The following is a 27057-nucleotide window of genomic DNA, read 5'->3' on the forward strand; positions in this document are numbered from 1 at the left end:
CCATGATGGAAGACATCACATGAAATGCAAGCGACTATGTATGTGAGACAAAGAGAAAATGGAAGCAAGACTTATCTTCTTATCAGGAGCCCACTCCTGAGATAACTAACCTCCTCCCACAATAATAGCATTAATCCCTTCATGAGAACAGAGTCCTCATGGCCTAATCACCTCTTAAAGGCTCCGTCTCTTAACATTGTTCCAACAGCAATTAAGTTTCCAACACATGAATTTTGGAGGGACACATTTAAACTATAGCAGAGAGCAATAATAATCAGTTCTAATAAGAGTTTCATTCTTGAATTAGACCTGTGGTTTATAGTGTTGAGAGGAGTGATGTGGCTGAATGTCCATTCAACATTTAACATATTTGCACAACTATTCAAAAAATGCTTTCAATGTATTGCCATCCTTATGACTCCTTATGTACAAGTAGAAACAATACAGTTCTCAGAGCTTCCCCAATTTTCTTAAGTTACCTACCCAATCCCCACTTTCTTCTCTAGCAGGCCTCCTCTCTTAATTAAAGAAAAAAACTAAAGCCATTGGACAAGTGCTGTTTTAAACCCTTGCTTTCACCCTCCCCCAGCCAGTAAACCTCAATTGTCTTGAGGCATAAACAGTCTATCTTTCTCCTATTCACAAATTTCTATGATTGCTTTTGATATCAATCTCTTCTATTTCCTCTAAGATCTTGCTTCATCAATGAGCATTCATCTATCTTATATCTTTACCCTATCCCTCTTTACTTATCTCTTTATTCATCTAATTATAAAAATACTTGGGAGGCTGAGGTGGGTGGATCACAAGGTCTGGAGCTCAAGACCAGCCTGACCAAAATGGTGAAACCCTGTTTCTACTAAAAATACAAAAATTAGCTGGGTGTGGTGGCATATGCCTGTAATCCCAGGTACTCAGGAGGCTGAGGCAGGAGAATTGCTTGAACTCAGGAGGCAGAGGTCGCAGTGAGTTGAGATCATGCCACTACACTCCAGCTGGGCAACAGAGTGAGACACCTGGGCGACAGAGCAATACGCCGTCTCCAAACAAACAAACAAACAAAAAAAACTCATGTCTCTCTCTTCAAGAACAAAATAAAACCAAACAAAACTTCCCCTGAGGTTATCAGTTACTGCCTTAACTCTCTCCTTCCTGTCTCTAGCAAGATTCTTAAAAGTCTTCATTCAGTTTATTTCCTTACTTTGTATTCACTTCTCAGCCCACTATAATGTATCTACAGCATTTCTACAACTCTGCTTGAAATTACCCACCAAGGCTGGGCACGGTCGCTCACGCCTGTAATCCCAGCACTTTGGAAGGCTGAGGAGGGCGGATCACCTGAGGTCAGTAGTTCGAGATCAGCCTCAGCATGGAGAAACCCTGTCTCCACTAAAAATACAAAATTAGCTGGGCATGGTGGTGCATGCCTGTAATCCCAGCTACTCGGGAGGCTGAGGCAAGAGAATTGCTTGAAACTGGGAGGCGGAGGTTGCGGTGAGCCGAGATTGCACCACTGCACTCCAGCCTGGGCAACAAGAGCAAAACTGTCTCAAAAAAAAAAAAAAGAAAGAAATTACCCACCAAAAGTCATTATGTTCTCCATAATGCCAAGTTTAAGAGCCACCTTTCCATTTTTATCTTTCTGGATCTTTTCAGTGCATTTTACATAGCTGATCACATTCCTTCCTTCTTGACACACAAATTCCTTGGTTTTATGACACTATTCACCTGGTTCACCTACTGCTAAAATTGTTCCTGCTGCCCTCATCTTAAACATTAATGTTCCCCAAATTTTCATTCACAATCAATCCTTTTTCCTCTCTATATTTTCTCACCAGGCAAAAGGAGGAACATTTAAACTGTCAATAACTCCGTCAAAGACTTCATAGTTTTAATTCATACCTCTAAACTATACTATATGCTGATGACTTTCAAATTTCCAGCCCTGAGCTCTTCTTTGTGCTGTGCACTCATATCCAGTGGCGCAGTGGCTCACGCTTGTAATCCCAGCACTTTGGGAGGCCGAGGCGGGCGGATCACGAGGTCAGGAGATCGAGACCACGGTGAAACCCCGTCTCTACTAAAAATACAAAAAAATTCGCCGGGGGTGGTGGCGGGCGCCTGTAGTCCCAGCTACTCGCAGAGGCTGAGGCAGGAGAATGGCATGAACCCGGGAGGCGGAGCTTGCAGTGAGCCGAGATTGCGCCACTGCACTCCAGCCTGGGTGACAGAGCGAGACTCTGTCTCAAAAAAATAAAAAATAAAAAATAAAAATACTTACACTGCAGAAAACAAATTACACTCAAAGTACATAATTTATACAAGTATCCTATTTTTTCTCATTTCTTTGGTAGCACTTCTAATGCACTGTTTTCATTCAAACCCATTCCTGTCCCCATTTCCCTCACCACAGGTTCCCAGTTCTCTTCTTTGGTATCTTCTGATATAATTGACAATAATAAATCTCTTCTGATGTGGTCTGACTCAAATAAACATGTAAATGGTTCCAGAAAGAAAAAAAAAAAAGACATAAAATGGAATAAAAGTTTGTGAGTAACCAGGTGGATAAAGTGTGCACTTGGGGAGGTGGTTAATAATTGAGAGTATTGTAGAGAATGAATGACAACATAATAAAAACAATCATGTAAGTATTTTAGGAAGAAGAAAAACTAAAAAGAAGCAAAGAAAAGTAAAAAGGGAAATCAAACTATTTTTATAATATAGAAAATCTGCACATTTAAAAAGCATAAAATCAATTAGCATCATTCATTTAGGAAAGCCTTCTATTTACCTATCCAAACAGGCAAAGAGTCCAGATTTCCCTCCTACTGCACAAAGTACTTTGGGAGCACAGCGAGGTCGTGTCATCAAGACTGTCTGATGAGAGAGTCTATGTTCAGGCATAAAGTGGTACTTTAGGGCTTCATTCAGAAGATGTTTACAAGTGCGATCATCACGGATAAGATGATTTGCTTCATATAGTCTAGTGAGAAACTTAACACTCAACAATGGTAATCGTACACTGTTTAGTAACTGTGCTAAGTATTTCTGGCGTTCTTGTACATCATACTTGATCCAAGACTCTAATGCATAAAAAACAGTCTCTTCGGTAGCTACATTCAAACAGTCATTGGAAACAATTTCATCCAAGTCAGCATGTGTAAGCTCAAAAAACTCTTCAGTCTGGCAAACAGCTTCAAAATTCTGGCATATGTATTTAGTGGCTGCCAAATAAAGGTCACGGCAACCATATGTTTCTGCAAAACGAGAAATTCCAATACAATTACCAGGATCAAGTTGGCTTTCAAGAAATGCACAACATTCTTTCAGGACAAGTTTGATCTGGAGTAGGTTTGCTGCTGGCAGGAGAGATTCAACTGTGTCCTGAGAAATAAAGACAGTCCCTGTATAGGCATACTCCACAATGGCCTGGAGAGCAGTTTCATCAATGCATTGAAACTCAACCTCACTGTTCTCTTTTTCAGAAAGGTTTCCAGTGAACATAGCTTTGAAATATGGGCTGACGCTGGCAAGTACCACTTTGTGAGCATGAATTTTAACATCACCTACTCGAAGAATGATGTCACAGAGTTCGTGATGTTGGCGAAGAAGATTCAAGCCCTGCAGAAGTTGTTCAGAATGCAAGTGGGTTAAGTTAGCAAGCATGTAGGTCGGGGATGTGTGGTCCATCTACAGAAAAATAAAAAAGCATAGACAGTTATTTCAAAGTAATCTTGTCGATAACACTGCTTTTCAAACAGTACAGAAAAATCAGATTTGTAATTTATTTGCCTGTTCATTGGTTTTTAAATACTTCACGGTAAATACTAGAACTAGAGGCTTTCAAAGTTAGAAGGGATTTAACAATCATATCATTCAACTTATTTATTATAGATATTAGGAAATGGAAGCCCAAAAGGTTACATGAGATGCCCCGAACCAAAAAAATCTCTGACAACGGACTTTTGGATCAAAACTCTACCAACTTTTTCATTTTGTTTCCCTTGCATTAAATTCAAGTCTGAGCTATCACTGAAATAAAATGAAAATATGAGGGGAAAAACTTGCTTAAAGTAAAATTATATGTAGAAAAAACAACACTATTTGCCAACCAACAGATGCTTTAATTGGGCAGAAATTTCACGTTAACACACTTTACCCAAAATTTCAATAACTGCTTTGATAGAGGGTGCTGCATTTAATGAAGGTACAATTACCACCAATTAATTAATTATGAACAGAATCCAAAGTTCCATAATGAAGGCAATAAGGCTTACTTACTGATCTATATATACCATAACCACTCAACTCTTTTTTTTTTTTTTTTTTTTTAGATGGAATCTCACTCTGTCGCCCAGGCTGGAATCCAGGGGCATGATCTTGGCTCACTGCAACCTCTGCCTCCCAGGTTCAAGTGATTCTCCTGCCTTAGCCTCCCAAGTGGCTGGGATTACATGCCTGGCTAATTTTTATATTTTTAGTAGAGACAAGGTTTCACCATGTTGGCCAGGCTGGTCTCAAACTCCCAACCTCAAGTGATCCACCCGCTTCACTTCTCAAAGTGCTGGGATTACAGGCATGAGCCACCGCACCCAGCCTCAACTCTTGATCATTAATTCAGATCATGCCCACTCAATCTACTTGCCACTTTGTGCTTCTGGAAGATGAAAAAGAATAAAAATAGCAGGGAAGAAAAGGGATGAGAAAGAAAAGAAAGTGGAGAGACAATAAAGACTACGGTAGGCAGAATAACGACTCCCCAAATGACATTCACATCCCTATCCCTGGAATCTGTGAATATTACTTTATATGGCAAAAGAGATTTTGGAAAGGATTAAAAATTTTGAGATGGGGACATGATCCTGGATTATCCAAGTGGGCCCAAAATGCAATCAACATGTACCTTATAAGAAGGCAGAAGGAGACGTGACACAGACAGGAGGTCATGTGACTAAAGAGGCAGAGACTAGAGTGCTCCAGCCACAAACCAAGGAATGCTGGCAGTCATCAGAAGCTAGAAGAGCCAAGAACAGATTCTCCCGTAGAGCTTCTGGAAGGAGCATGGTCCTGCCACCTTAATTTTTGCCCACTGACACAAATTTCAGACTTCTGGCCTCCAAAACTGTGAGAGAATACATTTGTTTTGTTTTCAGTAACTGAGTTTGTGTAATTTGTTACAGTAACCTTAAGAATTAATACATGGATATTTCAGAATGGACTGTAGCAGCTGCTTAGAGTAGACAAAAGGAATACAGGACATGTATACAATATAAGCTATTTCCTTCCTGTCTCACTCATATTTCAATCACAAGTTATGGCAATAACGAAAAAATGCATCTGGTTTCCATCTTAAAACCATCAATTCCATCAATTCAAACATTTTGAACACTATTGAGAGAGTATAGCACTTCATTCTTACACATTTTAAGTGGAAAAAATCCAACTCTTGAAATTTTTATCTTTGTCACGTACATAATTGTTTCATATTTATTTCACAATGAATTTTAAGTCAGTTAATAAATTATGTTAATATGGCCACTTTCCACCTGATAACAGCCTCCACTGCTGATCTCTGCAAACAATCTCACACCTATCTACTAGAAGAATTCTCAAATGTTATTGCAGTCATGGTATAAACAAGTCCCAAGAAGCTTCTGGGTCTTCCAGTAGGTACTTTTTTTCCAGAACATAATACATACTAGTAAGTAGATGGCAATCAGAAGGCATAAGTTTAGATCTGTACACATTCTGTTAGTTATTCCAGTGTTGACCTTTTTAACCTATGTAACTTCTTTTAGCCTCGGTTTTATGAAAAAGTTAAAATCCAGACTTAAAAGTGAAGAATGAATAACAGGAAAGGCAAGTAGATAGAAAAAATAGGTAACGGGGTTAAGAAAGCAGTCCTCGTTAACTTTACCTTCTCAATCTTTGTTTTCCTTATTTGCAGAATGAGATCATAATAATACCTGTACTTTATTATTCAGGTATTATTGTAGCTGAGGTTTTTGAGAATCAAATCAGACAATGTACATAAAAACACGATAAACTATAAGTGATATTGTACTACAGTAGTACTATGGTAGTAGTGAGGCGATAGAGATAAAACACATCAGTGAAGAACAGACTTTGGAAATATAAGGTAATGAGTTTTAGTCCCATCTGGATCTTAAATTATATTATTAGGTGGAATAATAGGAACCAGCCTTTCTTAATCTAAATATTAATTGTTTCATTCATAAAATAAGAATACCCCACTTATCTCAGAAGTTTACCTGAAAGTGATTCTCTAAAGTATAAAGTTCTACACAATATACAGCTTGAGGTGTTAAGAATACAGTACTTACGTCTCACTGTACTAAATTGCCGCTTCCCAATATCCCCACTTTCACTAATTCCCATTCTTTCCCACAATGACCTTTTACTCTTATGATGCTCAGGTAATGACTATAGCTCTATATAAAACTTGCTATCTCCCAAATATTTTCTTACCACACGTTAGATTTTGTCTATAACCTTTCTTCTCTGATCTTCCTTTCCTCCAATTCAAATTGTCAAAACTCAAGATCAAAAATTAACTTTACCTGGACGTCTATAAGCATTAATTTACTATATTCCTTTACATGCAATTAATTCAATTATATGTTTTGCTCTGTAAAACATACCTCCTTCAACTCTCATTTTCTGATTTAACAAGGAGAATGGTAGACTAAAAAGTGAAGGATGAACAACAGAAAAGGAAAATGTATGCGAAAAATAAGAGAAGGGATTGAAAAAGGAGACCTAGTCATTTTGTGAATTCATCTCTCTCTCAGACTAAACAATTACGTTTCAAGATACTTAAAACAGCCTGCAAATGAGATTCTTGAATCATTACCAGTGCCACAGGACTGAAGACTATTTTCAAAAATAAGACAGTAAATTCTACAATATGGTAAGATTTCTGTTAATTTCAGATAACATTCTAAAACAAATTATTAAAGATTTGACTTGTGAATACCAATAAGGAGATGTAGAGATCTTTAGGATTAGGATATATGAGCTAAAAATAATAAGACATGTTATAGACTAGGTTTGTTTCTTTTTAAAAATGTATTTAGAAGACTTGTAGATCAGAAAAGTAGACTTGATACTTAACTACATATTAGTAAATAATTTTATGATGCCCTTCATGATTTTTCAAAGAACAAAACTAAAAACAAGCCAGTTCAGTTAGCTAAATTAGCAACTAGTGGAACAAATACCCCCCAGAGTATACCACTTAATGGAATGAGGCCTAGAGGGATGTTTCTAGTGGTATTCTGTAAGGCCAAGATGAAGGTATTTTATGTTCTGAACTTTGAAGATGACATGAAGCTGCAAAGGACAGCAAAAGCATTGACTAACACAATAAGGATCCCGAAAGACTTGATATCTAACAAGAAGAAATTTAAAAAGGATAAATGTAAAAATTCTACAGCAGATTCCAAACCAACTACCCAAGTATAGAATAAGAGAGAAAAGACGCATCTGTAGAACGTGTTTAACAGGTTTAGGGATTTTAATTGCAGTACTATTGTAACACCATAAACTTATGTGGGTTTAAGCTGCATTAACAGAACTATAATATACAGAACAACAAAGGAGAAATTTTTGCTTTGCTCTGCAAATGTCAGTCCATACCTGTACTACAGATTTTGGGTATCATCCTTTGAAAGGGATCTAAACAGACTGTAACACCTGATGAAGAGCAGAAATTCAAATCATGTCTTACAGGTAATGGAACCGAGGTACTGAGTCTGGGAAAACAGGAGGTCTGAATTATCACATGAAAAACCAAGGAACGAAAGTTACTCAACAACAGCAGGAATAACAATTATAATATAGGGTTGTTTTGAGGATTAAATGAGTTTATACATAAAAAGGGCTCAGAATAGGGCCTATCACTTAGTAGGCTCTTAATAAATTTGAGTTATTACTAGTAAATTCTTCGAGTTGTCCCTTAAGAGGTAGTCAACTTTCTATGTTGCACTACCTCTCACTATTAGATAAGAAATCCACTCTGTCTTCTCTGATACCCTGGGCAACACAAGTATCACAGAATTGTTGATTCTCAAATCAAGGTTATGAATTATTGACTAGATTCATTTTTAATATAATTAGGAATCACATAGTGACAGATCCTATATTGTTAACCTAATTTTTGTGTACCCAATTCAAAACTGGTAAATTACCATCAACATATGACATGCATGCATTCATGACACAATATAGGTCTGTAAATACAAACATACATGTATGTACACACACAACACATAAATATACACACATGCATATATCTGTATGATATGCAGTATAGTTTTAAGAGACTGGGCTTTGGTATCAGACTTCCCAGGTTACAATACAGTGGTCTATATTATATGACCTTGGGAAATTCAGTCAAAAGTTTCAGTTTTCTCATTTGTAAAAAAACAGACAAAATTGTATAAAAAGCAGTAGTAAATATGCCTTTCTACGTGCTGTACATAAGCACTCAATAATTGGTAGACGTTATTTATTTTTATTGTTCATCAACCTTAAAAAAGCTTGGTTATTACCAACTATATCCATGAAATGCCTTTCCATGCATACCAAAAAAGTAAGGAAGTTTGCTTACCGTCCAGGGAACAAATACCTAGCAAAGCCAGGCCAAAGCCGCACTAATTCTATCAGTAAAGAGACATACGAGCCATTTTAAAATTTAGATGGCTTATTAGATTTAGATAGTTTATTACTTACAGAGTGAAAAGAAGATTAGCCAAAGAGTAAACTGCCTGGATGCTTGTCCCGCACATCAAAAATGGTAACACAAAAAAGGAGCTGGCCCAGTGAAAACTATGGCTAAGCAGTTTTCTATTCTGTAGCTCTATTCTAAGGGTGTGGGGTCAAAAGTCTAATACCTAATCACAACCAGGGAAGTGAAGAGAAACTGTCTCATAACACACTTGTAGGGGAAATAGAGGGGTGAGTGGGAAATTGGGAGATGACCTCATAGCAGTTCCTTAGAGGCCTCTCACCCTCTCATATTCCAGGAGAATCACAAGGTGTGTCAAGCCACGGATAAGCTGCAGTCCTGAGGTCCAAGTCTTTGCCTATATGGATACATGCAAGGTGACCAGAGTACCATGACAAAGTTGTTCCCCTACACTTATGCCCCTATAATACTGCTTTATCTCACTTTCCTAGATCTATGTTGTTAAAACCTTTTAAATATTTTCTGACCATTCCAACTAGTGACTAAAACATTCTATTCATTTGAACCAGCATGGTTCATTTTACTCCATAATAATAGAAATTATCAAAGTGTTTAAAATGGGCCAAAGAAAAGGCACTGGTAAAAGTAACTTCATAAAAGAAAGCCTATGCATATTTTTATAATTGTATTAGATGCAAATGATAATACTTTCATTCCTTGTAAGAACTACTGAGAATAAAGTTTAATTTTAAAAATTATAGTTTAATGCTTAATTAAAACAAGCACCTTCAACAAGGCAAGGTAAAAATAGGGAATTTAAAATAAATTACACTAGCAGTTTTCCATAACATAATTTTTGTTTGTTTGTTTTGTTTTGTTTTTGTTTTTGTTTTTGTTTTTCAGACAGGGTCTCATTCCTGTTGCCCTGGCTGGAGTGCGGTGGCAAGATCTTAGCTTACTCACTGCAGCCTTGACCTCCTGGGCTCAGGTGATTCTCCCACTGCAGCCTCCCAAGTAGCTGGGGCTACAGGCACACACCGCCACACCCAGCTAGTTTTTGTATTGTTTTTGTAGAGAAGGAGTTTCACCATGTTGCCTAGGCTAGTCTCGAACTCCTGGACTCAAACAATCACCCACCCTGGCCTCCTAAAGTGCTGGGATTACGGGTGTGAGCCACTGAGCGTGACCAAATTAAATCTTAAAATTTTTAATTTGGCCCTTTTCCTCTCTCAAAAAATATGACTTTAAAAAAATGCACAGAATTCTAACATTTTTAAATACAGAGTTTTTTTGTTTTGTTTTTTTTTTAGATGGAGTCTCGCTCTGTCGCCCAGGCTGGAGTGCAGTGACGCAATCTCGGCTCACTGCAAGCTCCGCCTCCCGGGTTCACGCCATTGTCCTGCCTCAGCCTCTCCGAGTAGCTGGGACCACAGGCGCCCGCCACCACGCCCGGCTAATTTTTTGTATTTTTTTAGTAGAGACAGGGTTTCACCGTGGTCTCGATCTCCTGACCTCGTGATCCACCCGCCTCGGCCTCCCAAAGTGCTGGGATTACAAGCGTGAGGCACCGCGCCCGGCCTCAAATATAGAGTTTTTAAAACAGTGGTTTTCAAATATGATCCCTGTACCAACCGCATTAGCAACATTTGGGAAGCTGCTAGAAATGTAAATTCTGGAGCCCCATCACAGTTGTAAGCAATCAGAAACTACAGAGGGCAGTGGGGTTGCAGGAAATGGACAAACTGTTTTAAGTCCTCCAGGTTATTCTTAGGCAAAAGTTCCAGAACCAGTTAAAATATCTATAGCTCAAGTTTAACAGCTTAAAAATTACTGAAAGTTATTTTTAAGAAATGTTTAAAATGAAAGTCTTTTAGAGACAGGATCTCACTATGTTGCCCAGGCTGGAGTGCAATGGCTATTGAAAGGCATGATCACGGCGCAACGCAACCTCAAACTCCTAGGCTCAAGTGATCTACTTGCCTCAGCCTCATCAGTAGCTGGGACTACAGGTGTCCACCACTGCGTTTGGCTCAAAAACTATAATGCCTTCAAAATTATACACGACAACTGTGACTATATTTGGTTCTCAGCTATCTACCCACAAATGGCTAAAAACAGTAATTCAAAGCAGTAATACTTTCCAATCCTCAAAGCCCCACATTTGTCAAACAGTTTTACACTGGCAGTTTCATTTACCTGAGTAACCACTTTGCGTAAAAGGAGGGTAAGTACCATAAAAAAACAGGAAAGAACAGTGAGTAAAAGCATTGATTTTAGAGTCGGAGAGATTTGGATTTAAGTCTACATTTTGCTACTTAATAGCTGGGCTATTTGATACTTGGGCAAATTACTTATTCTAAGCTTAAACATTCTCATTTGTAAAATTTGTTGTGGATTAGGATTAAATGAGAAGTATGTAAGGAAAAATAGATCAATGGAGAACGGAAAATATAAAAGTAGATCATTTAGATATGCAGGTTCAGTATGTGATAAATGTGGCATCTCAGCGAGGGAAAAGAGAAACGTTTAAATAAATGTGTTGAGATAACGGAATAGCCATATGGAAACAGGTAAAACTAGATTTCTGCTACATACCTACAGCAACAAGATAAATTCCAAATGAATCAGAGGTATATATATGAAAAATGTGGCCGGGCGCGGTGGCTCACGCTTGTAATCCCAGCACTTTGGGAGGCCGAGGCGGGCGGATCACGAGGTCAGGAGATCGAGACCACGGTGAAACCCCGTCTCTACCAAAAATACAAAAAATTAGCCGGGCGTGGTGGCGGGCGCCTGTAGTCCCAGTTACTCGGAGAGGCTGAGGTAGGAGAATGGCGTGAACCCGGGAGGCGGAGGTTGCAGTGAGCCGAGATCGCGCCACTGCACTCCAGCTCGGGCGACAGAGCAAGACTCCGTCTCAAAAAAAAAAAAAAGAAAAATGTAATTATATAAATATTAGAATAAAATACGGGTAAAAACTTATGTTGAAATTTAATCCCCAGTGCAGTAGTATTGAGAGGTAGGGCTTTCAAGAGGTGATTAGCAGAATCCTTATGAATGGATTGATCCACTTATGGATTAATGAATTAACGTGTTAGCAACTTAAAGGGTTATCACAGGAGTGGGACCAGTGGCTTTATAAGAAGAGGAAGACAGAGCTGAGCTAGCACACTCACAGCCCCCTCACCATGCGAGGCCTTGTGCTGCCTTGGGACTCTGCAGAAGTCCTACCAGCAAGAAGGCTCCCACCAGATGCAGCCCCAAGAAAGCTCACACCAGATGTGGCCCCCTTGACCTTAGAGCTCTCAGCCTCCATAACTATAAGAAATAAATTCCTTTTATTTATAAACTATCCAGTTTCAGATATTTTGTTATAAGTAATGGAAAACAAACAGACAACCTGAGACTAGGGAACAGTTGCCTAACTTTGAAACAAAATCCAGAAGACATCAGTGAAAAAACAGGTAAAACTGATTACATTTTAAAAACGTGGAATAAAGAAATCGTAAGTAAAAATATAAATGAGACTGAGAAAAATATTTGTAGCATATCTAAAATATATATCAGCAATATATAAAATATTTCTAAAATTCTCTAGCCCTATAGGAAAAATTGGTTAAAGAAATGAACAGATGTTTGTTAAAAACATAAATGATTTTAACCATACAAAAATTGCTCAACTTCACTTAAAATCAAATAAATTAATACATGGAGTTAACAATTCTCTCTTGACAGTATAGTCTGTTGGCGAGGATATGAGAAACAGGAAATCTCACTCATTGCTGTGGCAATAGAAAATGATACAAAACCTCTAGAGGTAAATCTGTCAAAATCTAGCAAAATTACATTTGGATTTATCCTTTGACCCAACAACCCTACTTCTAAGAATCTATCCAAAAATTACACTGGCAAAAATGTATAAAGACAAATCCATAAGGCTAATAATAATTGCAGATCTATTTTTAAAAACAAAACAATATACTTGTGTTTCTTATTCCTCAGATTTGAGAGACCAAAAGGCAACTGACCAAGATTTTTAAAACAATTCTCATGTCCAGCAACAAAAGAATGGTTGTGAAAACTACAGAGCATCCACACAATGGAGTACTACACAGCGATGAAAAGGAATGCGGAATCTCTGTATAGAATACTCTGCAGTGATCTCCCTGATCTAAACAAAGTGTGTTTAGTGTGTCACCATTTATCTATAATAGGAAAGATTACAAATATACATAATCATTTCTATTAAAAAAAGGAAATTTTACACAATATATAATTTTAAAGGTTACCTACAAGAGGAGGTATGGAACTAAAGACTAGACGATAGAGATAGAAGGAGATATCTTTGAATATACTCTGTTTTATAGATTTGACTGTGGAATCAGAAAAGTATTTTACGTAATTATAAAGCACAATTAAATCTTAAAAACATGATCCATAAGAAATTTGAAAATTGAAAACACAAAGGAAGAAAACATCTAGTTAGTGGCCTTACCATACCATTACAAATAACTTTAAAACAGTAATCTGACAGTCTCTATTGTGATATGCCCTAAAATACATATCTTATGCTGTTTTCAGTAATCGCATTGTTGATGAGGACACTGTTTATTTGTATTGTGACACCGTTAATGTGTGCATTGTGCTATAAAGCAAATGAGTAATGATATGATATTCTATCAACCCTAGGGTCACTGTGATCTAGGATTCTTGGTATGGGAAAAAGAAGATAAAGATATAACACTAAGATGTTAATTATGAACCTCATAGTCTGTATTTGAATAAAAAGTATAAGAATAAATATATGTATATAAATAACAATAAATATTCATATATACTAATACATAATTTATATATAATACATAAAATACATGTGAGCTATACAGACATATTAAATATATGTAATATTATTTTAAGGAAAAAAATAAATTATATTTCCTAGCTCTGTCTACTGAAAAGGTCTAGAAACTGACCATCGCAGTAGCAAAGAACATTTCTAGCATTCAGATGTACTCTCTAAATACCATTTCCCTCAAAGAGAACAGAACTCCTTGGGCAAACAGCTGATACCATGTCTGGGGCAGAAGATGTCACGACAAATTTGGAATCTAAATCCTAGGCAGTGTAATCCCAGCACTGGGAGGCTAAGGTGGGAGGATAGCTTGAGCCCAGGAGTTTTGAGACCAGCCTGGGCAACACGGTGAAACTCCGTCTCTACAAAGAAAAAAAACAAACAAAAAAGTTTGGGGTTACAGGCATGAGCCCCTACACCTGGCCAAATTTCTCTTTTTAAAAGTATCCCTGTTAATAAATAAAGAAGGAATAATGGAATATTACCATTTTGCATCCTTAATAAATAATGGGCATTGATTGTGAAGGGCTGTTTATATCACAAAAAGAGAGACAGCTAGATAATTGGACCTTCTGATGGAAAAACATAACACCCATGAGTATTCTCACATCCCACCCCCAACACACACCAAAGTCAAGCAAATTAAACTACAGTCAATTCTCTAGCTCCAACTATTAATTTACATAAAATATAGAAAATGGAAAAATCATGTTAAACAACACCAGAAAGATGCAATTAGCAAAAACACACCAACTGTGAAAAATCTTGTAAAATAAACTAAATTCTTCAACAAATAAACTGCAAGAAATAAAGAGAATGAATCTATAAATCTAAAAGCCATATCAATCAAATACAACCTGTGAACCATAGACTTGTGTGTGCACACACATATTTAGAAAACAGTTGGAAATTTACACACTGACTGGATTATTAATATATTAATTAATCACTGCTATTTTTTGTTGCTAAATAGTGGTATTGCGGTTGTGTTTTTAAGAGCTTTTTTCTTTTACAAATATATACTGAAATTGGTGTGCAATGGTGCAATTATAGCTTACTGTAACCTTGAATTCCTGGGCTCAAGGGATTCTCCCTCCTCAGCCTCCTGAGTAGCTAGAACTACAGGCGCATGCTACCATGCCTGGCTAATATTTTTTGTTTTTATTTTTTGTAGAGATGGGATCTCACTATTTGTCCAGGCTGGTCTTGAACTTTTGGCCTCAAGCAATCCTCCTGCCTTGGCCTCCCAAAGAGCTGCGAATACAAGTGTGAGCCCCCATGACCAGCTGTATTGACATATTTGTAGATGAAATAATACGTTGTTAGGATTTACTGCAAAATAATAGGGGACGAGGGAGTGGAAGGGGATATAGATGCCGTCGTGAGTTGATAACTATTGAAGATACGTGATAGGTAAATAGACGTTCATCATATAGTTCTGCTTTTACATGTTTTTGAAATTTTGCACAGTAAGAGAGTTTTTTCTTAAAAAACAGAAAATATAAGGCACTAAATTTTGAATCAGACAGTTTTAGAATCCTAAGTTCAGGGAGTTTAAATGAATTAGCAAAATCACATAATTAGTAAAAAACATTACTGGGACTAGAATGTTTTCTTAATCTTAGCACAATGCTCTCTACACATTACATACAAAAAATTAAATGCCAAACAATGTTGAGCTGCTTAAAATATTTACTGAATCAATTTATAATTGTTATTACTTCTCATAAAATGAAATTATTCTACAAAAGAGCATCTAGAATACCTTTGACTGTCATAATGTACCAGTTAACCATCTAAGCTTTTAACATGTATTAATTCCTTTCATCCTCAGAGCAACAATATAATAGGCACTGTTGTTATTACTACCGTTTTACAGATAAAGAAATTTGAGGCACAGAGAAATTAAGTCCAAGGCAAGATTTAAACCTTGGCACTCTGTCTATGTAATTCTTAAATATTCTATTACACTGCCTCATTTATTAAAAAAGCTCAGAATTTCTTAATCTTATTAAAATTTTAACTCAAACAAGAAATTAAAAATGTGCAGAATAGAAATCCAAAGAGGATAGATCATTCATATAAAATCTTTATAAACACACATTAGATACAAAAATACACAGGGCTTTAAAATGAAATAAAGAAGGATCCATGGAACAATCATTGCCTTTCAGTATTTGTCTAAAAGCAGATTTGGTATATCAGGTTCCTCCATATCTCTGCCGTAGTTTGTTTTATCATTAAAAAAAAAAAATAGTATTCTGAATCTTGGTAACTGCATTAGTCAATATCGAATAAAAAGTATCTATTTGAAATTAAAATTAAAATCAAACTTTCCATAGTCTACAGTAACTTAACTTTAGGTTCTGAAACCAAGTTAATAAAGGTCAAGTTGCGAGTTTTGTACCTATCTACTTAATTGACACCTAAGCCACAAAACAGTGGTGCTGAAATCAGTTGGGAGGCAATTATCTGCCACTATATAAATATAGATCACACCCAGAGTAAACAAATGGTGAAGAGAAGGCAAGATTACTCTTAAAAAAAAAATTCAAACAGACAGTTTTCTTTAAAAGGAGAAAATAAGAAATGATTTATGAAATTAGGAGAACATTTTATCACATCTGCTCTTTTCTTAAATTTCTTTCCCACAGTTCAACTTTCCTCATAGGATAATTCAACTAATAATGGTATATAATTTTATCAGTGAGCCTATGGAACAAGTTAGGATATTTTCCTTTTATCTGAGATTTGACTTTTATTATTACTTGACAAATACAAGTAAAATTAGAAGCCTGTCAAGAGCTCTTACTGGATGTGGTAATGACTTTGAACTTGCTTTCTTCTGTGTTATTTCTGAATCCATGTTATGACAGGCGTCTAAGTTACATAATTAATCCCTGTCCACTGAAAAACTGCAACAGATGTGAAATTCTGTTAACTTATACATAGTCATTAATGTGTAATACAAGTTGGATTTTTGTTTAAAATTATAGTTTTGACTGAAGACAGAAATACGTAATGGCTTTGGAAGATAAACCTAAGTAGATGAAAATATATCACTCATATACATCAAGAAAACTGATTCAATCCTGTATAAAATAAGCTCATAATTTCTTAACTTATTGAAGTGTTACCTCAAACAAGAAGCTAAAAAGATTTTGAATAGAAATCCAAAAAGGATAGATTAAAATATATAAAATCTTCAACCAAGGATTGAAAGAAAAAATAATAAATTAAAAAATATATAATCAAATGATATATAATAAAATATATGAATAATAATGGAAAAAATCTAATTTTATCCTAAAGTTTCTACACTGACCTCCACCAAAACCTTCTCCAAGCTCTAAGCAAATGTGAGTTTTACTTTCTTCCTCTGTCCAATTACTCTTTTGTAGAAACACCCATAAAATGTTCCATAGTTCAAATGTAGAAGATGTAACCTCAAAAAATTATTGTAAGGATTAAATGAGTTAATATTTACTAAGTACCTAGCATGGTGCATGGCACATAGCAAATACTCAAAACATGGTATTATTATAATTGTTTGTTAATATTAATAGCAACTTTCATTTGCGTAGCATTTCTTCACAATAACTTCTCAAACTATACAAAATTCTTAATAGTTTACAGAATTCACACTGACGTTCAATATTCCTGGATGTCTGTAAAATTTGAGTAAGAACATAGAAAAATCATAGTGATTCGCCCAGGGAACTAATGTATTATCTCTGATTCTGGAAATAAAGTAAGTTTTTAGGGCAATTGTGTTTACCCTTAAGTTCAGCTAAAAAAAATTAACATATGTAGCACACACATTGCTATAATTCACTAATTTAACTACATTCTTGAAATTATTGAAATTTTAAACTTGTTTTAGCTGAATCTGCAATTTTCAATGTATCCTTAACCACTTCCTTTTAACTTTCTGAGGTGTACTATTAATAAAACACCTAATAGTGTATTCTACTATTCTAAAAATCGATTATAAATTTGTACTCTCTCTCTCTATGATTAAATACAAAAGGCTTTTTAAGTCAATATACGAGGAATTCCTAGATTTCCAAAGATTAAAAAAAAATCTGCTTCGTAATAAACAGAATACACACTCAATGAATGAGACTTATGTTCCACAAAATAACTCTAAAAGGTCATCAGTAAGACATGATGCTGATGAAGTCCCATTTCCTAAATATCCACTATGGAGACTAATGCATCTCCTAAGTCTTCAATCAAAGAGACAAAATGTAACAGATAAAAAATAAATTGCAATCTGTAATGTATAGTGACCCACAGGGACCTAAAAAAACAAGTCAAAAGGAAGATTCATCTTGCTTTGCTCCCAGGAAAAGAGCATGATAACTGCCTAAGTATCCACGTCTCTCATTTAAGACTTTCGAAGTTCCTTTTCTGTGATTCCATGATTACCACACAACCTCTAGTTATTAACTTGGCTTCCCAAGTTCTTGGATACAAGAAAGAGTGCACTGGATTTTCAACTTGAAAATTCTGATCCAACACAACCTGACACTGTAATGTGTACATCATTCTCTAGGTTAGTTTGAACTGGGTTCCTCAAGTCTGGGCAATACATGCGTAGAAGTCTACACATTTGAGCTTCTTAGGTTGGAACTATGAGAACCAGACACTTTCTCATTGACAACTGCTACAATCATTTCTTGTTTTTCATCTCCCTGTCTTTAACCTGTCCCTAAAATGAAACATACTAGCTAAACCTAATTTAGGCAGATTCATTTAAACACCAAGATGGCTCACTAAAACCAAAGTAACAGCCTAGAATTTAAACCAAAACATAGGATGTATATTTACACAGCCTCTTTTACATTAATAATCTATTCCCCACCCCACCCCCAAAAAACAAAACAAAACAAAACTGATATTCAAATCGTACTTTAAGGCAAAAATCCAGAAATTATTTTTGCACTTGCATCAGCTGGGAGCATTATTTATAAAGCTGTTTGGCATACGTGACTCAATTATTCCAAGACTTTAAAAAGTATTTAAGAGAAATCCCACCTGGTACAGAGCAGGGTAGGAATACTTGCATTTGAAGTGCATAAATTTGGGTCTTCAAATGATAACTTAGACTTTTCTCACGAGTCATTCAAAAGTAATTGTATTATTCCTTCAAAAAAAAAAAATCTCTCTTTCCCACTCCAAAGCATTCAGGCTCGCACTAGACACTCCAGCTCTTTCACTGTGTCCGTTTAAGTATCATTTATGAGAAGGAGAAAATGCACACAAAATTCTCAGTTCGCCTAAAATAATGTCTACTATAATTCCTAAATCCACAAGGCAGAATTCCCTCAGAACCATGATGTCAAGAACTTCCACCGCAAGTCAAACTGTCTTCGCAATCTCGGTCTCTAGGAGACTGAAAGGCTGCAGAGACGCTTGAGGATCCAGCAGGGAGGCTAGGGCGGCAGACGGAGGGGGCGGAGGTTAGGGGAGAGTCCCACAGAGCAACTGCATTAGAAGGAAAGATTTTGATAACGTCTAAGGGAGAGGCGGTTAGCTACAGGGGAAAAAAACAAAAAAACAGACCTATTTCCAGATTATTTACGTTGTAAAGAAAACGCAAAGTGATGAGGGCAAGGAAACGTGGCCCAAAACAAACAAGCAAACAAACAAAAAAATTAACCCTCTACGGCCAGAGGGTTAAGAGAAGTCGACAAAGGAGAAGGGGGAGGCGAATAAAGGCCCCAAAGACCAGGAATTGAAAAAAAATACCCGATTTGTGAGCTTGGCCGTGGTCCAGATCTTCTGTCCTGATAAGCAGATGGCAAGAAGAAAGGATCGCAGTTCCTCAGGGTGGTAGACAGTAACGCGTTTACAAGGGTAACGAGCCCTGCACAAGAAGATGTCGCCTCTCTTTCCACCTGCTCCGCTCAGTCCTTTGCCTCTTACTCTAGCACCAGCGGCATTCGGGCAAAACACTGCCAAAGCCTGCGCTGCTGGAGGACAGCAAAAGGAAAATACCTGAGTCCCAGTAATCACACGGGCAGCGACAGGAGGAGGAGCCGCGGACAATTGGAGCCTGGGATGGATCCTCGCTAGCTCCGGTCAAACCCTAACTCTTACGGGTGGGGCGGGCAACTTCCGCCCAGAGCAAGGAAAGCGTCACATCCGTCAAATGTCTTCACCCCTCCTCCCTTCTCCGCTGTAGCTACGTTTACAACGTTCTGACTTCCGCTTCAGGAGACTTTGGCGTAGTCTCAACACCTGACGTGGACTACATAACCCAGCATTCATGACGGCAAGTGGGTTTCCGGGTCAAGAGGTCCGCGCTAGGTGCATCACCATGGAAGCAATCGGTTTGGTCACGTGGTGCGCTTGGTTACGCCCGGTGGCAGCTGTGGGGTCTAGGGCTCAGACGGGGGCCATTTTGCCAGAGGCTGCCTCCCGGGGTTGGGGGCGGCCTGGCGGCAGGCTGAAGCTGTTCTTTTTTCTCTTCTGCAGCTTGGGGCTTGGAGAGGATCTGGAAGTGTGGGCTCCAGCGAGCCCTTCGGAGACGGCGATGGTTTCTTCCAACCACCGCCACCTGACAACCCTGCATGGCGGCTGCCCCCTCCGCGCTGCTTCTACTGCCGCCCTTTCCAGTCCTCTCTACCTATCGGCTCCAGAGCCGCAGTCGTCCTTCCGCCCCAGAGACTGATGATAGTCGAGTTGGGGGCATTATGAGAGGAGAGAAAAACTACTACTGCCGTGGAGCTGCGGGGGACCACGGTTCCTGCCCCACTACAACTTCGCCTCTGGCCTCGGCCCTCTTGATGCCCTCGGAGGCAGTCTCAAGCAGCTGGTCTGAGTCTGGAGGCGGTTTGTCAGGGGGAGATGAAGAGGAGACTCGGCTCCTTCAACTTCTCCGCACTGCCCCGGATCCTTCTGAGGCCTTTCAGGCTTTGCAAGCTGTTTTGCCGCGGCGGGGCGGTCGACTTGGCTTCCCCCGACGCAAGGAAGCTTTGTATTGGGCACTGGGCCGAGTGCTTGTGGAAGGAGGTAGTGATGAGAAGCGGCTCTGCTTGCAACTTCTCTCGGACGTTCTCCGGGGTCAGGGGGAGGCAGGCCAGCTTGAAGAGGCCTTTAGCTTAGCACTTTTGCCTCAACTAGTTGTCTCGTTACGGGAAGAGAATCCAGCCCTGCGGAAAGATGCGCTGCAGATCCTTCGTATATGTCTGAAACGTAGTTCTGGAGAGGTGCTGAGAACGCTTATACAACAAGGACTGGAAAGTACCGATGCCCGACTTAGAGCTTCCACAGCACTACTGCTTCCTATCTTGCTTACTACTGAGGACCTGTTGCTTGGTCTGGATCTCACCGAGGTGATAATATCCCTAGCTCGAAAGCTTGGTGATCAGGAGACAGAAGAAGAATCTGAGACAGCTTTCTCCGCCCTTCAACAAATTGGGGAGCGACTTGGCCAAGACAGGTTTCAGTCTTATATTTCTCGTCTGCCCTCTGCCCTGAGGAGACACTACAATCGCCGCCTGGAGTCCCAGTTCGGAAGTCAGGTTCCTTATTATTTGGAACTTGAAGCCTCTAGATTTCCTGAAGATCCCCTTCCCTGTGCAGTGACTCTTTCCAACAGCAATCTTAAATTTGGGATTATTCCTCAGGAGCTGCATTCACGATTATTGGATCAGGAAGACTATAAGAACCGGACCCAGGCCGTCGAAGAACTAAAGCAGGTGCTGGGAAAATTTAACCCTAGTTCTGCTCCTCATTCTAGTCTTGTTGGCTTCATTAGTTTGCTATATAACTTGCTAGACGATTCTAACTTCAAAGTGGTCCATGGCACACTTCAAGTCCTGCATTTACTGGTTATTCGCCTTGGAGAGCAGGTACAGCAGTTCTTGGGACCAGTTATAGCAACTTCTGTCAAAGTGCTGGCAGACAACAAGTTGGTGATCAAACAAGAATACATGAAAATCTTCCTCAAGCTAACGAAGGAAGTAGGACCTCAGCAGGTGCTTTATTTACTCTTAGAACATCTCAAACATAAGCATTCCAGAGTGAGAGAGGAGGTGGTGAACATTTGCATCTGCTGCCTGCTGACCTATCCTAGTGAGGATTTTGACTTGCCCAAACTGTCCTTTGATCTTGCCCCAGCTCTTGTAGATAGCAAACGCAGGGTACGCCAAGCAGCTTTAGAAGCTTTTGCCGTATTGGCATCATCAATGGGCTCAGGTAAAACCAGCATCCTTTTTAAAGCTGTGGATACTGTTGAACTGCAAGATAATGGAGATGGAGTGATGAATGCTGTGCAGGCCAGATTGGCTAGGAAAACCTTACCAAGGCTGACAGAGCAGGGATTTGTGGAATATGCAGTACTGATGCCATCTTCTGCCGGGGGTAGGTCAAACCATTTGGTACATGGAGCAGATACGGACTGGCTTTTGGCTGGTAACAGAACTCAGAGTTCACACTGTCACTGTGGTGACCGTGTGAGGGACAGCATGCAAATTTATGGATCTTACAGCCCAACTATCTGTACCCGAAGGGTATTAAGTGCAGGAAAAGGAAAAAATAAATTACCATGGGAAAATGAGCAGCCTGGAATCATGGGAGAAAACCAGACCTCCACTTCCAAGGATATAGAACAGGTATGCTTCTCTAATTTTCTTGAGTTGAAAGTGTGAAGACTTTAAATGAAAATATGCCTGTGATAACTTAAGGGTCAGCCTGCTTGAGGGAAACAGGTTATGCTTTGTTTTAAATCGATTTTAAATCCATTTGAATGTTGGTACTCATTATAATGGTACAGATCACAAAGGACCATCCAATAGGCTTCCTGCTTGATAGATTTAATTAAATCTGAGACACATGTGATGTAGACAATACCTAGATTCAGTTTTAGTTTGTTACTGTAGCATGTCAGTTTATGTCATTCATACAACAAACATTGAATACCTAGTAGGTGCCAGATAAAGAGCTAAATTCTGGGAATGAAGGTGAGGCCACTTTCACACAGTATAGGAAAAAGGTCAGACCTAGGAATTAGCAATGAACAAATTCGTTAAGTGCTAAAGTAGAAATATAAAGAGTCCTGCAGGAATACTGAAGATAGAAAAAATAATTCCACTAGAAAAGTAAAAAAAAAAAAAAAAAAAAGCCTCCACAGAAGATACGACATTTGAACTGAGATTTTCCCCCCAAAGCTTTTATTTAAAAAATTCCAAATATATAGGTAAGAGTACAATGAATACCCATATACTTCATCTATATTTACCATTTGTAACATCTTGACATATTTCCTCCATATTTGCTGAACCATTTGAAAGTAAATTGTGGATATCTTGAGATTTCACTCCAAAATATCTCGTCATATGTCTCCTAAGAATGACATTTTTCTTTATAACCATAAATCATTATTGCACCTCAGACTGTCAGTAGTAATTCAATAATATGTAACAGACAGGCTGTATTTAAATTTCCCCAATTGCCTCCAAAAGTTTTATATTTCTTGTTTTACTTTTATCATCCAGGATCTAGTCAGGGTTCACGTGGTTAATGTCCCTTGTAATTTTATCTAGAATAATATCCTACTTGTTTGTTTCTTTGTTTTTTCATGGCACTGGCGTTTTATAAAAAGACTTTGGGGTAGTTTTGTAGAATGTCCCAAGTTTTAAATTTATATGTTTTCTTGATTAGATTCAAAATAAACATTTTTAGGAAAATATTACATAGGAGATACGTATATATTAAGTAGATGATAAGTAGTGTGAACTTCACAGTACATTACATTATGAGGCAAATGATATCAGGCTGTCCCGTCCCTGGTGATGCTTAATTTTACTGTTTGGATAAGGTGGTAATAGCCACATCTCTCCATTGTAAAGGTGTATTTTCCTCTTTAGAATTAGCATGTAATCAGTAAAATGATACTTTGAGACCCTAAGAATACCCCAACAACTTTTCACCCACTGCGTTTAGCATCCACCAATGGTCTTTACCTGTATCATTTGTTATACTGGGGGCTTACAAATAGTAATTTTTTTTTTTGAGATGGAGTCTCGCCCTGTTGCCCAGGCTGGAGTGCAAAGGCGCAATCTCAGCTCACTGCAACCTCTGTCTCCCAGGGTCAAATGATTCTCCCACCTCGGCGTCCTGAGTAGCTGAGATTACAGGTGCCCACCACCACGCCCAGCTAATTTTTGTATTTTTAGTAGAGACAGGGTTTCACCATGTTGGCCAGGCGTGTCTCAAACTCCTGACCTCGTGATCCACCCGCCTCAGCCTCCCAAAGTTCTGGGATTACAGGCAGGAGCCACCACACCCAGCCCAAATTGTAATTTTTAAATTACAAAGGCCGGGCAGGGTGGCTCACACCTCTAATGCCAGCACTTTGGGACGCTGAGGCAGGCAGATCACCTGAGGTCAAGAGTTTGAGACCAGCCTGGCCAACATGGTGAAACCCCCATCTCTACTAAAAATACAAAAATTAGCTGGATGTGGTGGCGCACACTTGTAATCTCAGCTACTCGGGAGGCTGAGGCAAAAGAATCACTTGAACCCAGGAAGCAGAGGTTGCAGTGAGCTGAGATCGCACCACTGTACCTCAGCCTAGGCAACAGAGCGAGACTCCGTCTCAAAAATAATAACAATAATAAAATAATTACAAAAAGTAATTTTAAAGAATTGTAACATTTCTTCTCAATTTACTACCTGCAGTTCTTTTTTTCTTGTATGTGTAATAATTACATGTTATTTTTTGTTACTAAATTTTTTTAAACTTTTTCATGATAAAATTGTCCCAAATTTGACTAGTGGTTGACTCCTGTGTCCTTTTAACATGACTGTTCTGTAGTCTTTGAGCATTTCCCTAACATAACATTTGGACGATTGCCTGAGGCGAGGAGTTCGAGACCAGCCTGGGCAACATAGTGAGATCCCCATCTCTACAAAAATAAAAAAAACTTAGCCAGGCATGGTGGTGCATGCCTATAGTCCCAGCTACTTTGGAGGCTGAAGTGGGAGGATTGCTTGAGCCCAGGAGTTCCAGGCAGCAGCAGTGAGCCATGATTGTGCCACTGCACTCCAGCCTACTCAACAGAGCGAGACCCAGACTCAAAAATAAAATGAAACGAAAAAACAGTAACATGATGCCTAGCCTTACTTTGGTTTTTTTCTCTTGCTTCAGACCCGGAATCAGCCATTTTTTCAGAAGTCCTAGTACTGCCTTTTTATTGGGCAGTGGTATTTGAAAACAAAAGTCTGAGTATAGATTTGCTCGTTGCTATTTCTTGCCATTGTGGTTTGACCCTTTCAGTGGACAGAACCAAGGAGTACCTGTTTTTTATTTGTTTGTTTTTTAATGCATTTATATTAATACCTCCAGTTCAAAACTCGTACTGCAGGGTTCTTTCTCTTCTTCCTTTATTCCATATTTGAATCTCCCTTCGTTCACAATAAAATCCCTGCTTCCCAACATCAGTAATATTTATTGATATTCTGTATCCTGCAGTAACCTCCCACCCTCCACAAAAATTGCTAGACCAGCAACAGCAACCAACTACCTACTAAATAAAGTTTAAGATTTCGTTACAGTTCTTTTTGTATTTAGAATTATTCCACAGTCAGAATTTTGTGGTCAACTTTTCTTAAGTTTTTTGTCTACGTAATTATTATTCAAACAGCGTGATGAAAGATGAATAGGAGCTTGCTAAGTGTGGATAGGTCCCAGTGAATTTCAGACTAAAGGAATAGCGTGTTTAGAGACACTGATTATATGAAAGAACTTAGCAAATTAATAAGAGAATGGGGAATTTTTGCACAGCAAACACAAGGGGCCTAGTGGGAAGTAGCAGATGATACTGGAGATGTAGATGGGGTAAAGTATGGAGATAATATCTTGCAAATAATGAGTTTGAACCTTCTGCAGTAGACCTCAGATGGGAGGACGTGAATTGAGTGTTCTCTGTGGTTCCTTTCAATCCCAAAACTCGTAGATTTTTTGGAAATAATTTTCAGATTTATATAATCTGGTTATCTGTTATTTCCTTGTACTATAAGCATTATCTGGCAGTGATGATTTTTTTTAAGCATTACTCTTAAGACTCCTTGTCGTGTGTCAAGTCTGAGATGTCAGTGTATATATTATTAAAAAGATTCTAGTGCCAGCCAAAGCAAAAAGAATCTGAAGATAAGTGCATTTCTGAAATGCCAGCATAGACATATTTTGCTTTTGAAAGATGCTGTGGTGAAATTAAAACTTAACCCAGAAATCAAGTTGTAATTACTTGTTCAAAAAAGGTCTTAGAGGAACTATTTCAATAGAGGACAGGGAATAAATATCTAAACAGTTTTATGTGTGCAGTTTTTTTTTTTGTTTTTTTTTTTTTTTTGAGACGGAGTCTCGCTCTGTCCCCCAGGCTGGAGTGCAGTGGCGCAATCTCGGCTCACTGCAAGCTCCGCCTCCCGGGTTCACGCCATTCTCCTGCCTCAGCCGCCCGAGTAGCTGGGACTACAGGCGCCCGCCATCACGCCCGGCTAATTTTTTTGTATTTTTACTAGAGATGGGGGTTTCACTGTGTTAGTCAGGATGGTCTCAATCTCCTGACCTCCTGATCCGCCCGCCTCGGCCTCCCAAAGTGCTGGGATTACAGGCGTGAGCCACCGCGCCCGGCCTGTTTGCAGTTTTTAAAAAAGTATATGTACATACATATTTTAAATTATTGGACTTTATTTATTTATTTGTTTATTTTGAGACGGAGTTTCACTCTGTCGCCCAGGCTGGAGTGCAGTGGCGCGATCTCGGCTCAGTGCAAGCTCCGCCTTCCGGGTTCACGCCATTCTCCTGCCTCAGCCTCTCCGAGTAGCTGGGACTACAGGCGCCCGCCACCATGCCCGGTATTTTTAATAGAGACGAGGTTTCACTGTGTTAGCCAGGATGGTCTCGATCTCCTGATCTCGTGATCTGCCAGCCTGGGCCTCCCAAAGTGCTGGGATTATAGGCGTGAGCCACTGTGCCCGGCCTGGACTTTAATTTTTAAAGCAGTTTTAGGTTCTCAGCAAATTTGAGCAGAGAGTACAGATAGTTCCCATATACCCCTGTCCACACAAGAACAACCTGACCCACCTCATCCTGTACTTTAGAGGTACATTTGTTATAATCAGTGAACCCATATTAACATATAATTATCACCCAAAGGCCATAGTTTACCTTAAGATTCACTCTTGTGTTGTACGTTCTATGGGGTTTTGACAAATATATCCATGTCTTGTATCCACCATTGTAGTACCATAACAATAGTTTCAGTGCCCTAAATTCTCTGTTCTCAACATGTACTTTCTTCCCTCTCTCACCCCATTCCCAACCCTTAGCAGCCAGTGGTCTTTTTTTCTGTCTCCATAGTTTTGTCATTTCCAGAATGTCACATACTTGGAACTATACAGTATCTTGCATTTTCAGATTGGTTTCTTTCACTTAGTAATACGCATTTAAGTTTCCTTTATGTCTTTTAATGGTTTGATA

General features: G+C 38.6%; 2 protein-coding genes across 9 annotated transcripts in view; one reads left to right on the forward strand and one right to left on the reverse strand.

The window, feature by feature from the left end:
- The window catches only part of KLHL28 (kelch like family member 28), a 31050-nt gene extending 11325 nt beyond the window's left edge, over positions 1 to 19725 (reverse strand). Inside the window, exons 1-2 of one of the 4 annotated variants that reach the window (XM_032135158.2) lie at positions 19566 to 19725; positions 2792 to 3690 (exon numbers count right to left, since the gene is read on the reverse strand). In XM_032135158.2, coding sequence (XP_031991049.1) covers positions 2792 to 3690 — 899 coding nt within the window. In that variant the 5' untranslated portion in view covers positions 19566 to 19725. The other 3 variants (XM_032135159.2, XM_058429510.1, XM_058429511.1) reach the window with 3 other exon arrangements.
- A 182-nt stretch (positions 19726 to 19907) lies between these two features.
- TOGARAM1 (TOG array regulator of axonemal microtubules 1) overlaps positions 19908 to 27057 on the forward strand; it is a 111731-nt gene continuing 104581 nt past the window's right edge. For 3 of the 5 annotated variants that reach the window (XM_032135161.2, XM_058429503.1, XM_032135163.2), the window contains exon 1: positions 19918 to 22186. In XM_032135161.2, coding sequence (XP_031991052.1) covers positions 20141 to 22186 — 2046 coding nt within the window. In that variant the 5' untranslated portion in view covers positions 19918 to 20140. Of the gene's footprint in view, positions 22187 to 27057 lie in introns of all 5 variants that reach the window. The other 2 variants (XM_032135160.2, XR_009210261.1) reach the window with 2 other exon arrangements.

Source organism: Hylobates moloch, unplaced genomic scaffold, assembly GCF_009828535.3.
Source record: "Hylobates moloch isolate HMO894 unplaced genomic scaffold, HMol_V3 SCAFFOLD_16, whole genome shotgun sequence".
NCBI lineage: Eukaryota > Metazoa > Chordata > Mammalia > Primates > Hylobatidae > Hylobates > Hylobates moloch.